The 13,274-nt window shown below is 48.7% G+C and overlaps 1 protein-coding gene across 1 annotated transcript; it reads right to left on the bottom strand.

Annotated features, from left to right (window-relative positions):
- Positions 1–2,499: 2,499 nt before the first annotated feature.
- On the bottom strand, positions 2,500–13,134 carry IUM83_06542 (uncharacterized protein; the record flags this gene model as incomplete). The annotated part of the gene is made up of 3 exons (XM_067930763.1): positions 2,500–2,538; positions 12,809–13,012; positions 13,093–13,134. 3 exons carry the CDS (start codon positions 13,132–13,134, stop codon positions 2,500–2,502), a joined length of 285 nt encoding a protein of 94 aa, XP_067789872.1.
- Positions 13,135–13,274: the final 140 nt, after the last annotated feature.

The following is a 13,274-nucleotide window of genomic DNA, read 5'->3' as shown; positions in this document are numbered from 1 at the left end:
TGCGAAGACTACGAGTCTTGTGAAATGACTGACCTGTGGGTAACGTTGCAAGAGTGTGTGAATGGGGGCGATAATGCTGAACACCTCTGGTTATTCGACAAACTCAAACATATCCACGATTGCTTTCGGGGATCAAAGCAAAACGAACGCTTGCGCAGCCAATTTGATTCTCTCCTCGCTGACGTCTACCAGACAATCACGATGACGCCAGAAGAAAACTCGCGCCTTGCGGCTGACTTCGACACGAGCCACGATGACCAGTATGTACTCCTTCCGTTGGCGCGTTAATGCTCTCCTGAAAGCTCTCGGGGAGTCTATATCGAAAGATATGGAGGTGTCGTGGCTTGTGCAACGCCGTGAACAGGCCTCGGCTTTTGTGTCCGGTATAGCAGATATTGCCCTCCTATTGCAGCAGTTGACGTCTGTGGAAGAGAAAACTGCCTTTTTGCAGACGTTGAGAACAGAGATGGAAACAGCTCCAGGGAAGTACACGGAAGAACAATCGGAGACAATTAAAAGGGCGTATGAGGAGATTGGTAATAGGCTGAAGATTGAAGGAGAAGGCAATATAGCTCATCTCACTCCGGAGTGGTTTATCCCGTGGTACGAGTTGGTCCAAGGAAAACATATAGCTGATGGTGGTTTTGGAAGCGTGTGGCAAGCGAAATGGTTAGATTCGGACGTGATAGCGAAGGTAGTTGGAAGTGCGGATGATACCAGCTTCTATGACAGCTTATTGCCAGCATCTTTTGATCAAAAGCGAACAGAGGCTAGAGCAATGTTCCGCCGTGAAGCTGACACTTGGTTTGGGTTTAGCCACCCTCACGTGGTTCGGCTCTTTGGGGCCTGCCACATCGGGAGGCCGTTTCTCGTGTGCGAGTACGCCACTCACGGCACGCTTGTCGAGTATTTGCGAAAGCACCCCGATGATCTGTGGACGAAACTGTTCGAGGCTGCTCTAGGCGTGCAATACCTTCATGCGCGCGGTTTTGTCCATGGTGACCTAAAAGGCAACAACATCGTCATCGGACGTGACCTAAAAGCTAAGGTGACCGATTTCGGTCTGAGTTCCGCGGCAGACAGCGAGACGACTTCCCCGATTTCTGGGGCGTGGCACTGGGTGGCTCCGGAGTGCTTGATGGGAGCTAAGCCGACGATCGAGTCCGATGTGTACTCTTTGGGTATGTGTATCGTGGAAGCGTTGCGAGTTGTTGAGGCACTACAGACGGGAAAACCATTTTCCAGATGCCTGCCGTGGGAACGTCTCGTCGATAAGATCGCTGTGCAATATCACGCTACTCGTGGCAGGATGCCATCTCGACCGAAGTGCGAGGACGACCAGTGGGAATTGGTCGCACGGATGTGCTCGAAGAACCCAGAGGACAGATTGAAAATTTCGACTGTCGTTGATATGCTGGAGAGATGGACAAATACACGGGCTGATGCGAAGATCCAAGATGACCACGTGGCTAACGTTACGTTTGAACTGTCAATGGACTCCGCGCAAAAGCTACTAAGAAAAGATACCGAACAACACTCGTCAGTTGCCGTCTTGTACTGCGACTTGTGGGATAACATGAAGTGCGCGTATGGGCAGATTGAGCGTAACACAACATGTTGGACCGCTTTCCATTCACTCGTTCTGGAGGCTCATGAGTCTACTGCAAACTTGGGAGATGTGAACGGAGATCTCATATCAATAGCACAGGCGACAATGAGATGCTATGCGTTGCGTCGTCGTTTGAGCAAACTGTGTGATGCCTACTTTCTCACGTCGCCAGCCAGCATGTGATCGAATGCACCTCGCTCGCATAACTTGAGGCAGCATCGATCTACTGTACCAGTTCATGCGAAGGGGCACCTGTTCATGCAAAAGGGGCACTGGTGCAGCATGTCGACCTGGCGGTGCGATATGGGCGAGCTCGCGCTCCTTAACGAGCTCTGTAAAGCTGTGGAGGGGCGCGATTCTCCGCGGATAATCGATCTCTTCACGAGACGTACAATAGACCTCGGTAAAAAGCCGCGTTCACACATAGCTGTCGCGGAGCACATACGTCAGTGGCTGTTAAAGTTGCGCATCTCCGACGTACTGATGCTTTGCAGCAGAACATGGGACTCGCTCATAGAGCTGTCCCGTACAATGTAGACCACTTATTTAGTTGCAGGATAAGGGGGATTATCTCCCCCGCCAGGGACCACCAGTCCTCACTCCGTCTTTTGACTGCTAATACACAAGCACTTCCGGGCATCATTCCTCCTCCAAGACCTCTTCCTTCGGCACCTTCACGCTGTCCTCCGCTGTTATATTCCTCTGCTATTCCTTCCTCTAACATGACCGATCCAAAACTTTAACATGTTATGAGCCCAACGCTGACAAGAGGACCCTCGCGAAGCTGCCACGTGTCAAGCAAGCCCGACGGACCACGTCTGCTCGACGGCTGCCACGTGGCAAGCCACTTCCGCTACGAGGCCATGCTGCCTTTACGAGGCCATGCTGCCCTACTTGGCCATGCTGCCCTCCTTGCGCCAGCCACTGAGCTACAGGGCCGTACGAGTCACACACATACCGTGCTAGCCGGCTACTGCCGAGCTGTGAGGCCACGTTGCCCACTGCGCCAGCCACCGTGCTGCTGCGCTGCGTTGAGCAGGACGTCTGCCACGCTATGCATAAGAGCCAGTAGAAATGCGCTGGACTCCGCGCCAAACGCGCTACATGCTGTGCCGGCCACAGACGGAGCCCCTACGAGCTGTAAGACCGCCTGACAAAGCAGGCAAGCCTTTCGTACTCATGTACTAGTACTTCAAAGCGAGATACTATACCGCTGCTTCCACTTTTTCATGCGAAAGCTACCTTAGAGAGCTTCCATGTAAATACGCCCATGAGAGACTTGCACGACATCGCAAAGTCACAGGCCTTCAGCACGAATATAGTAGTGGACATGGTACTCAATGCCCCTGTCCATCTATACTGCTGCTACCTGAAAATGAACGACAAGCTCACATACACGAAGCCTCTGTCAATAAATTGAATTGCCTACATGACATGCTACACAATGCCTCTGTCAAAATAACATATCACATGACTATGAACAACAAGCAAACCAAATACAAAATCAAAATCATGAAGCCTCTGTCCATGAACTAAAACTAAGATCTACCCCCTTGCAATGAGCGACAAGCAACACACAGCCTCTGTCGATAGCGTACGATTTCAATAACATACACGACAAGCACACAAAGCCTCTGTCAATGTCAGATACTGGAAAAAAAAAGAGATAACATGAAATGAAATACTGCGATGTACATCACAATAAAGGGAAAATAATCATTGCTCTCAACGACAAGCACCCAAAGCCTCTGTCCTATGTCTCCACTATTGTAATACCCACGACACAAAAACCAAAAGCGAAATGCGCCGATCTCAACGGCATGTAAGGCATGAACCATGAACAGCCAAAGCATTAAAAAAATAGCTGTCGAGAGTCGCCACATTATGGTGATCCAGGAATGCCACAAAGGCTCTGCCGGTGGATTAAACTCCTAAACATGAGACATATACAAAATATCAGGTTCTAAATAGACCATCTCTCAATGGATTCAGACTTCCGCTAGTGCATGCTATAAACATAATTATTCACAAACGAGAAACATCTCGATAAGGACACTAGGGAGAGACAAATAAAATACCTCCCAAAGATGTGATCTCCGCACATTTAAAGCGGACAGTTGTGTTGTTACGGAAGATATTAAGTTGATGCAGTCCATGCTTCTAGAGCTACATGTTCCTACAAATGGCAAAGTAATTTACTCTAAGCGACTATATGTTGCTGAGCTGTAAGGAAAAAATCTACAAGCTTTAAAATAAAACCACATTGTCAACAATATTATGTTGCAATTGTCAGTCTAAAGCGACTGGGAGGCTCAAAGCCTTGAAAATGTAATACTTTGACCAGATTGAGGAAACTGGGAGGCTCATAAGCCTACCCGTTGAGATGGCTAAGTCCTCTCAACAAATCATGTAAAAGGAGAGAATCGGTAGCAAAATAAGTTACTAAAACTTCCGAAAGGATACATGTAACGGGGTTACACGCACAAGTGGCTACAAGCCACTTGTGAATTTAACAGATAGGTTATCTGTTAAAAGTTTTGGATACTTTCTCACCTTGGTGTAAGACACACCAATGGATACATTGAAGTGGACCACCACAATGAGTGGTCCACACATACCCAAAGATCCTATTGGTAGAAAGCAGCATCTTTCTACCAATCAGAATCATGCATATTAGCGGAGCTCCGACAGCCAGCCGCTGTCAACCCTTTCATAGATGATAAACACTTTTTAGCGGATTTTAGAGGAAAATCAATTTACAAACAATACAGTTCTCATTTTACCTAATCTAAGTCACTTGGAATCCTTTCTTACTTAACTTAAATTTGTGTCTTCAAATATAATTAACCTAAGTAATTACTAAGTACTTACGCTTCCTCATACACGTTGCGCAACGTGTAAGCTAAAGTAGTGAGTCAAGTTAGACCCACTACACCTAGGACATGTTGTCTCGCAGGCAGGAGTAAGCGTTGATCCGCGTAAAACGGAAGCGACAGCCAAGTATCCGACTCCGACGAATCGAAAGGAGTTGTTGAGTTTCTTGGGTTTGGCAGGATATTATCGCAGATTTATCTGTGATTTTGCCGAGATTGCTCGTCCGTTGAGGGATTTGACGAAGGGAGATGCCCCATGGAATTGGACGAAGCCTGTGGAGGACGTGTATTTGCATCTCAAGCTCGCACTTCAGCAAGCACCTACGCTGAAGTTGCCGGACTTTGAGCGGCCGTTTATCGTGACGACGGACGCGTCAGGACATTGTATTGGTGGAGTTCTGTCACAGAAGTATGACGGAGCAGATCATCCGATTGCCTTCTATTCGAAGAAGTTGGATAAACATGAGCGTGGATGGCCTACGCATGAGAAGGAGCTACTAGCTATCAAAGTGGCTACGGAGAAGTGGAGACACTATCTGCATGGACGCCCATTCGATGTCTACACGGATAACGCAGCGTGTTCGTGGATGTTGCATCACCCACCAGTGTCACCAAAGATGGCTCGCTTTTTGACGCACTTTTCGCAATACACGTTTAGTTTGCATCATGTGCGAGGTAAGATGAACGTTGTAGCGGATGCGCTCTCACGGCCTCCACCGGATGGACTGGAAGACAAAGAGGAGAAAGAAGCACCTCTTCCGGATGTGACGTATACGGTTCATGACTGCGACGACGAATGCGCGAAGAATGCCGCACCAGTTCATGACCACCGTATTAAGTCTGCAGTGTTGCGCAACTTGTCAACGGATGATACTCACCTGTTACTCGATGATGTCAACTTACGGGGGGAGGGTCGCCCGATTGGCGTAGCACAGCAGCAAGTCAACAGCGTCGACTATCATTTTGTAAGTCCGCACTTGGCACCTGAGATGAAAAGAGCGTTTCAGGAAGGATACGAATCAGACCCTGCTTTCAAGCAACATTGGTCTAATGGAGCAGGAAAGGAGAAGTTCGTCAAGCACAATGGGCTTCTGTTTTTCAAACAGACGAAAGGCGAAACTGTCTACCGACTTTGTGTGCCGAAGGTAAAAGAGCTTCGCACAAATGTCATGATCGAATTTCATGATGGAAAGACGTCCGCGCATCCTGGAAGTCGACGTACGTACCTGAAAGCAGCGCAATGGTACTACTGGCCGACAATGGACCGCGACGTAAGGGAATACGTTCGCACATGTGAGACTTGTGCACGATGGAAGTCCAGTAGCCAGAAGAAAAAAGGACTACTGATGCCGATACCAGTGCCAAAGGAATGCTGGGAAGTGGTGTCAATGGATTTCATCACGGGTTTGCCAGTGTCGGAAGGGTTTGATGCAATACTAGTTGCAGTGGACAAGTTGTCCAAGCGAGCGAAGTATGCACCAACGTATTCGACAGCTGACGCGAAGGACACGGCTAAAGTGTTCTTTGATGCAGTTGTTCGGCATCACGGATTGCCGAAGGTCATCATCAGTGATCGCGACTCGAAGTTCATCTCGGACTTTTGGAAGTCATTGATGAAGTTGATGGGTATCAAACTCAGCATGACAACTGCGCACCGATCTCAGGCAGATGGCCAGACAGAGCGCCAGAACCTCGTGCTCGAAGATGCATTGAGATGCATGATCTCGTATCACGGTGACGATTGGGTTAAGCACCTAGGGACTATCGAATATGCGCATTCGACCCTCGTCAACGCGTCTACGAAGCTCGCGCCATTCGAACTTGACACAGGACGTAAGGTGTCAAACATTGTGGCAGAGGAGATGAAAGACCTGCTGGAATCGGAGAATGATGTGACGCTCGCGGAGTTCGCGAAGAACTTTGCGATGGAGCGACAAGATATCGTAGAACGTGCTCAGAAAAATTTGGAAGAAGCTCAAGCAAGACAAAAGGAGTACTACGATCGCAAGCGCAGACAAGTTGTCTTTAAAAGAGGTGACTTAGTGCTGCTCGACACGAAGAACTTACCGCTGAAAACCGTAAACAAGAACACGGAATTGAAGAAAGCGAAATTAGCGGCTAAGAAGGTTGGACCGTTCGTGATTGAACGTATGGTGAACGACAACGTGGCGAAGTTGATACTTCCGCGCACGATGAAACGTCTTAATCCGACATTCAACGTGGAGTTACTGACCCATTACCAAACGAATCGTGAGGATTTTCCGAATCGACCGATTCCGAAGGCTGTACCTCTAATCTTGGACGATGACACTGGAGAAGAACTCTACGTTGTGGAGAAGCTGCTCAAGAAACGAACTAGACGTCGCAAACGTCAATGACTCGTGAAGTGGCATGGGTTGAAGGAGCATGAGGCAACCTGGGAAAGCGAAGCGCAGATCAAGCACGTTTTGCATTGGCGTCAACTCCTGGATGAGTATCGACTCCGCCAACGCGAAGTCAACCAGGGGGAGTTGTCAGGCCCACCTCTGGCCTGCTGAGCAAGCAAGCCAGAGCGATGCGGTGCAAAGGCTCTGGCTTGCTTGCTCGCGGCCAGAGGCTTGAAGTTCCTGTGGCAGCTACCCGAGAGGGTCAGCCGTCACAGTGAACATGCATTTTGTAGGGAAACATGAAAAAGAAACATGGAACATGCATTTAGTAGAAAAGAAATGAAAAGAAAACAAAAAGACGCAGGGTAGCACATAGTCAAGGAAAACCCCAGAAATACGCAAAGAGAGCCCTGTGCTCGCGTAGGAGCACAGCGAGGCATGTATGTTAGGCTCGCAGTAGCAATTCAGTATTAAATAAACCGTCTACCTCGCACATCGACCACAACTACCGCGCTTCTCGACAGGACCAACACTCGCACCCACTTCAACGACAAACACTCTTCGGGCCCAACGCGACAGATGTACATCACAATAAAGGGAAAATAATCATTGCTCTCAACTACAAGCACACAAAGCCTCTGTCCTATGTCTCCACTATTGTAATACCCACGCCACAAAAACCAAAAGCAAAAAGCGCCGATCTCAACGGCATGTAAGGCATGAACCATGAACAACCAAAGCATTAAAAAAATAGCTGTCGAGAGTCGCCACATTATGGTGATCCAGGAATGCCACAAAGGCTCTGCCGGTGGATTAAACTCCTAAACATGAGACATATACAAAATGTCAGGTTCTAAATAGACCATCTCTCAATGGATTCAGACTTCCGCTAGTGCATGCTATAAGCATAATTATTCACAAGTGAGAAACATCTCGATAAGGACACTAGGGAGAGACAAATAAAATACCTCCCAAAGATGTGAGCCCGCACATTTAAAGCGGACAGTTGTGTTGTTACGGAAGATATTAAGTTGATGCAGTCCATGCTTCTAGAGCTACATGCTCCTACAAATGGCAAAGTAATTTACTCTAAGCGAAATATAAGTCGCTGAGCTATAAGGAAAAAATCTACAAGCTTTTAAATAAAATCACATTGTCAACAATATTATGCTGCAATTGTCAGTTTAAAGCCACTGGGGGGCTCAAAGCCTTGAAAATGTAATACTTTGACCAGATTGAGGAAACTGGGAGGCTCATAAGCCTACCTGTTGAGATGGATACGTCCTCTCAACAATTCATGTAAAGGGAGATAATCGGTAGCAAAATAAGTTACCGAGACTTCCGAAAGGAGACACAAACAAAACCAAGAGCAAAACGTTCAATATCCACGAGCAAGAAGCTCGAGTAAAGTACGCTGGTAAAACCTCGTTGGGGTCATATACGGTACAGATCCGCTTTGTGATCAGATACACGACAGAGCTTCAGGATGTTTTGTACCTGTATATTACGTCTTGAGTACTTCTCGTAGTGGCGATTCGATTTGGACATGGTGCATTTTGTAGTGAAAGGTACAGATCAGAAACTAGAGCCTGCCGAAGTCGTGTGCGACTTTGAGAGCGCCTTAATTGAAGCCATTGAGACGCAATTTCCCAATGCAATTGTGCTGGGGTGTCTATTTCACCTTAAGCAGGCGCTCAGACACGCTATGCAGAGGTTTCTGATTCCCAAGGAGGAGTGCTGCATTGCTATGACACGTGGTGTCGTCGACATGCTGACTGTCGTTGAGCATAGTTTGATAGAGCAAGTCGCTAGCGTTGCGGTAAGGCTGGGACATCCTATTCGAAAGCTAGTGGCGAGGGTTCTGTGGGTATTTTCAGCAAACGTGGCTGGCGTATTACGACGTCAGTGTCTGTAATGTTGCCTGCCTATACAACGAGCTCATTGCGCGGACGAATAATCCTCTTGAGAGGTTTAATAGGGAGCTCAATAGTCAATGTCCATAGCCTCGCCCTAGTGTGGCGAGCTTGGTGGGTGTCATTAAAACGCTATCTGCACAGTATGTACAGCATCTTGCTGACGTTCCTCGTGGGCGCGCCCACCGCCTACGACGCGAACGAATCGAGCTACCTGTGCCGGTTGAGATACCAAATGACATTGCTAATGACTCTGAGGATGAGGAGCCTGTAGCAGTCGAGCTGCCAACTGACAGCGTTTCGGAGTCCGATGAGAAACCTGGTGGGCTGAATGAGGAGGTGCTATAGCAAGCAGGTAGACCTAATCGAGGAGATTAATACACGTTTGTTTACCTGGATGAGCTGCCTGATCACTGCCTACTCACTGCTAGAGCAAGTTTGTTTGATCCAATAACAGATCTGTACCATATATGACCCCAACAGGAGGTTACCAGTACGCTCGGCGAACACGTTTTATCCCAACCACAAAAAGGGGGTTTTCCTGAGTAGCCACTCAAAACCGCAAAGATACAAATAAAAAGGTGAATACGTGCAAAAGACACCTACAAAATCTAGTACATGCAAACTATCGGTGAACAGGTTTCTCCTTCACAAGAAAGGTTTTCCTGACTAGCCAAGTACAGTCGCAAAGCAAATATCTGCAATCACGAGCAATACGCACAACACTTTAGAGCATACATAATCGGTGAACAGGTTTTCTCCTTCACAAGAAAGGTTTCCTGATTAGCCCACCATCGCTCAAACTAAATGACCAAACATTTAGCACAACAACTTTTGGCATATCACTCTACAGGCGAAATTAGGCACATGGGGTAGAAGATCACCAGCGGTGAAAGCACAAATTGCCCACGCCAAGTGCTAAGGTCATAATAATACTGCCTAAACTCAAGCAAGCTGCAACCTAGCAAGCAACGCACGTTCCTCAGTGTGAGAGGCTGTTAAAGTTGAGCATCTCCGACGTGCTGATGCTTTGCAGGAGAACATGGGACTCGCTCATAGAGCTGTCCCCCACAATGTAGACCACTTATTTAGTTGCAGAATAAGGGGAATTATCTCCCCCGCCAGGGACCACCAGTCCTCACTTCGGTAGACTATTTCCCGGGTCGTATACTGGTCGGGTCGTCGAGAAGGTCGTCTGTGTAAGTGGGTCGTATGTTTTAATGGTCGTGGATGGGGTCGCTGATGATCGGATACTTTGAGGCTCAGGCTCGCTCTTTGGTGGAAGTTATACCAATTGCGACGAACATCTGACTGCAATCTGTTCACAAACGTACTTATGGCTGTCTTACCTGGACCTTATCTCGTCTTGTTATCTGCACAGCCGATATTACCCTGGAAAATACCATCTTATCCACGATCCGAAGCTATCATCGCAACATGATGCGGTACGCACTCAGTGACATTAAACGCTCACTTCTCAAATTTCTTTATACGGGCAGCGTAGTCAGCAAAATGACGAGGCAGGACAATCCGAATCAAAACCGAGAAAGCCCACCGGGAAGGAGGGCATCAACGAAAAATTCGTCTACCACGATCAACCACAGGGGCTTCTCCTACACTCGGGGCTGGGCTTCGAGCCGCAAGATCGTTTTCCGATGCAGCGTATATCGTGGCACGGGGTGCAAAGCTCGTTTAGCGATTCGGCCTACTGAGAGTGATTACGAGTTGGTGAATACACACACGTGCAGGCAACCCATGGTGCCCGCAACCTCTATGGTTGACTGTACGACTGCAATGAAGATCTGGGTTGACAACTACTCGATCAGTGACTTGACGAGGTCAGTCCATGATGTGTGGCAGCAAGTGAGCGCTGAGTTTTATCGTGACGACGACGTGATTCGAAAGGGCTTGACCGAAGAGCAAGTCAAAAGCCGTGTCTACCGTGTTCGTCAGAAGCATTATGGGGCCTTCCTTCTCGGACGCGTCGAGGTGCCACCCCTTTCAATGATCGAAGGCAAGTCGTTGAGTTTTTTTCAGTTCCACCAGTCAAGACCAAAGTCTGACCCCACCTCTAAGCCTGATCGAATTATCGGCTGGGCTCATCCGGAATTGCGGCAGCTCCTCTTATACAACGGTGTTTCCCTGTTTTTGGACGGCACATTTCGCTGTGTACCTACTGAGTTCAAGCAGTGCATGGTTCTTATGGTGCATGATCAAGCAAGCGATTTATTTGTTCCGGTCTACTTTGTTCTTTGCACATCAAAGGCACAATATATGTACCTGGACACACTGGAATTGATTCACAAAGATACCGCAGAGAAGTTGAACCCATGTGATGTTGTGTGTGATTTTGAGCTGCCGTTGATCAACGCGGTTGAAAAGCTGTTCCCAAACGCTGAGGTGATCGGCTGCCTGTTTCACTTTAAACAGGCAGTGCGAGGACGGATGAAAACTACATACCACATCCCAGAGGCAGAGATCCGAATCGCAATGCAGAAAGAACTTCTAGACGTCCTAACCGTAATCGACCCAGAGCTAGTGCCGCGACAAGGAATTCGGTGGGTAAAGCGAACTATACGTGATAGGTGTGCTGCGGCCGGCGTGACGTACACACGCTCGAAATGGAGGCAGTTCTGGGGGTATTTCCGTGCAACGTGGCTCGATCGCTACAATGTCGAGGCGTGGAATGTGTTTGTGCTCGAAAACAGTTTGGTGGCCAGGACCAACAACCCGCTTGAGCGGTTTAACAGGGAGTTGAACCAAGCATTCCCTTCTCCGCACCCCAACATTGCCACTTTCGTGCGAGTCATCAGAGACATTTCCCAGAACTATGTTGCAAAATTGACAAACGTAGCTCAAGGTAGGCGAAGAAGAGGCAACAGGTTAAACGCGAAGAGAAGGAAGAACGCTCAGCGGGCGGTTCAGGAAAGTATAGAGCTCCCAGAACCAGTGTCTTTCTCTAAAGCGGATGCTTGTGATGACTCTGAAAGCGAAGAAGAATTTGAAGAAAGTGACGATTCTTCCACTGATGAATTTAGAGATACGGGCAATGACGGCAATGAAGGCAATCATGACGACGGAGAAGACGTCTCAAGTGATGAGGTGTTTCCGAACTACTCATTTGAGCCTAGTGAGTGCGGAGATGAGGATGAGATCCAAGCTGCAAACGTGTAGTGGCCGAGATGAAGCGCACAACGTACTAACCAGACATCGCTGCGCGCTCAGCAGTTGAACCGTCGTGGTAGGGGCTAGATGTAGTGAGCGTAGCGGACGCCATGAACTAGGGACTCCCTGATATATTGAATGCATGATTTTCGTGTGAGTTGTACGACGTGCAGAGTCCACGATATCTTAACTAGTATGGATCGGGCCTGATGATATGGTCGGCAAAATCACACGACCCATTCGGTCGACCCGACCGGTATACGACCCGGGAAATAATCTTCCCTCACTTCGTCTTTTGACTGCTAATACACAAGCACCTCCGGGCATCATTCCTCCTCCAAGACCTCTTCCTTCGGCACCTTCACGCTGTCCTCCGCTGTTATATTCCTCTGCTATTCCTTCCTCTAACATGTCCGATCCGAAACCTTAACATGTCTGAATCCGATCTGCGCATTTCTCCCACTGCTAGGAGGTCATTTGGCTGCAATGCTTGTAAAAATAATGTGCTTGATCAGGGGTCAGCATCTTCACAAAGCCAGCACACCGCATGATCGCCGCTAGTTTCTCTTTTATTTACTTGCTTGAGCGACTCCACGCCAGGGAACCTGAAAGTCTGGAAGATGGAGCAGCACACGTCGCCTTTCGCAGTCTCGAACCGCTCGTCACTCGAATGCGACGACGAGAGCTGACTCCGCGCCTTGACGTACTCGTACACAGCTTGAAATTTCTGCTCTCGGATGTCCAGGAAAGTCCTGCTGCGCTCTTCCCAGCTCTTGTTGAGACAAATGCGCGTACACAACGGGTGCAGCTCCTGCATTCAATCCACTGCAACACTATCAAATCACCGTTTGTTTGATCGTAGAAGTCATCTACCCAACGTACCAACGGAGGTGGCAGTGTGGAGTGCGCCCGAGCGACACCGAGCTGCTGCCCGTGGATAGCAGCAGTCAGCACTACATTCTCGGATGCCACCTGCCCTAGTGGTGGGGTCCTCACTGGCACAACCTGCAGCTCTCTCAACTCGTTTTGAAGCTCCAGCTCGGACCGCAGCTTGCGGACCTCAGCTTTGAGGTCGTTGATCTCCTCCTGCACCAAACGCAAAGCACCGTCTCAGTCGAATATCCCCCAGGAAGTGCTCATAACTGGAAGCGTATTGCTCTCTCTACCTTCCGCTTAGTGACTGTGGACTTGCGTCGCTTCTCCGCCATCGCCGTAGAACTCTAGCGGACTTTGGTCTCCGCTGCCTGAGCTGAGACGCCTTGGGCTTCCTGCGGGTGACCTAGCGGATGGTGTGATAACCAGCCGGGAACGCCGCCCCCACCCAACAACTCGGTATCCACGCCCGAAG

Source organism: Phytophthora cinnamomi (genome assembly GCF_018691715.1).
Source record: "Phytophthora cinnamomi strain GKB4 chromosome Unknown Contig50, whole genome shotgun sequence".
Lineage (NCBI taxonomy): Eukaryota > Oomycota > Peronosporomycetes > Peronosporales > Peronosporaceae > Phytophthora > Phytophthora cinnamomi.
Note: the sequence above shows the minus strand (reverse complement) of the source record. Positions and strands in the feature narration are given on the sequence as shown.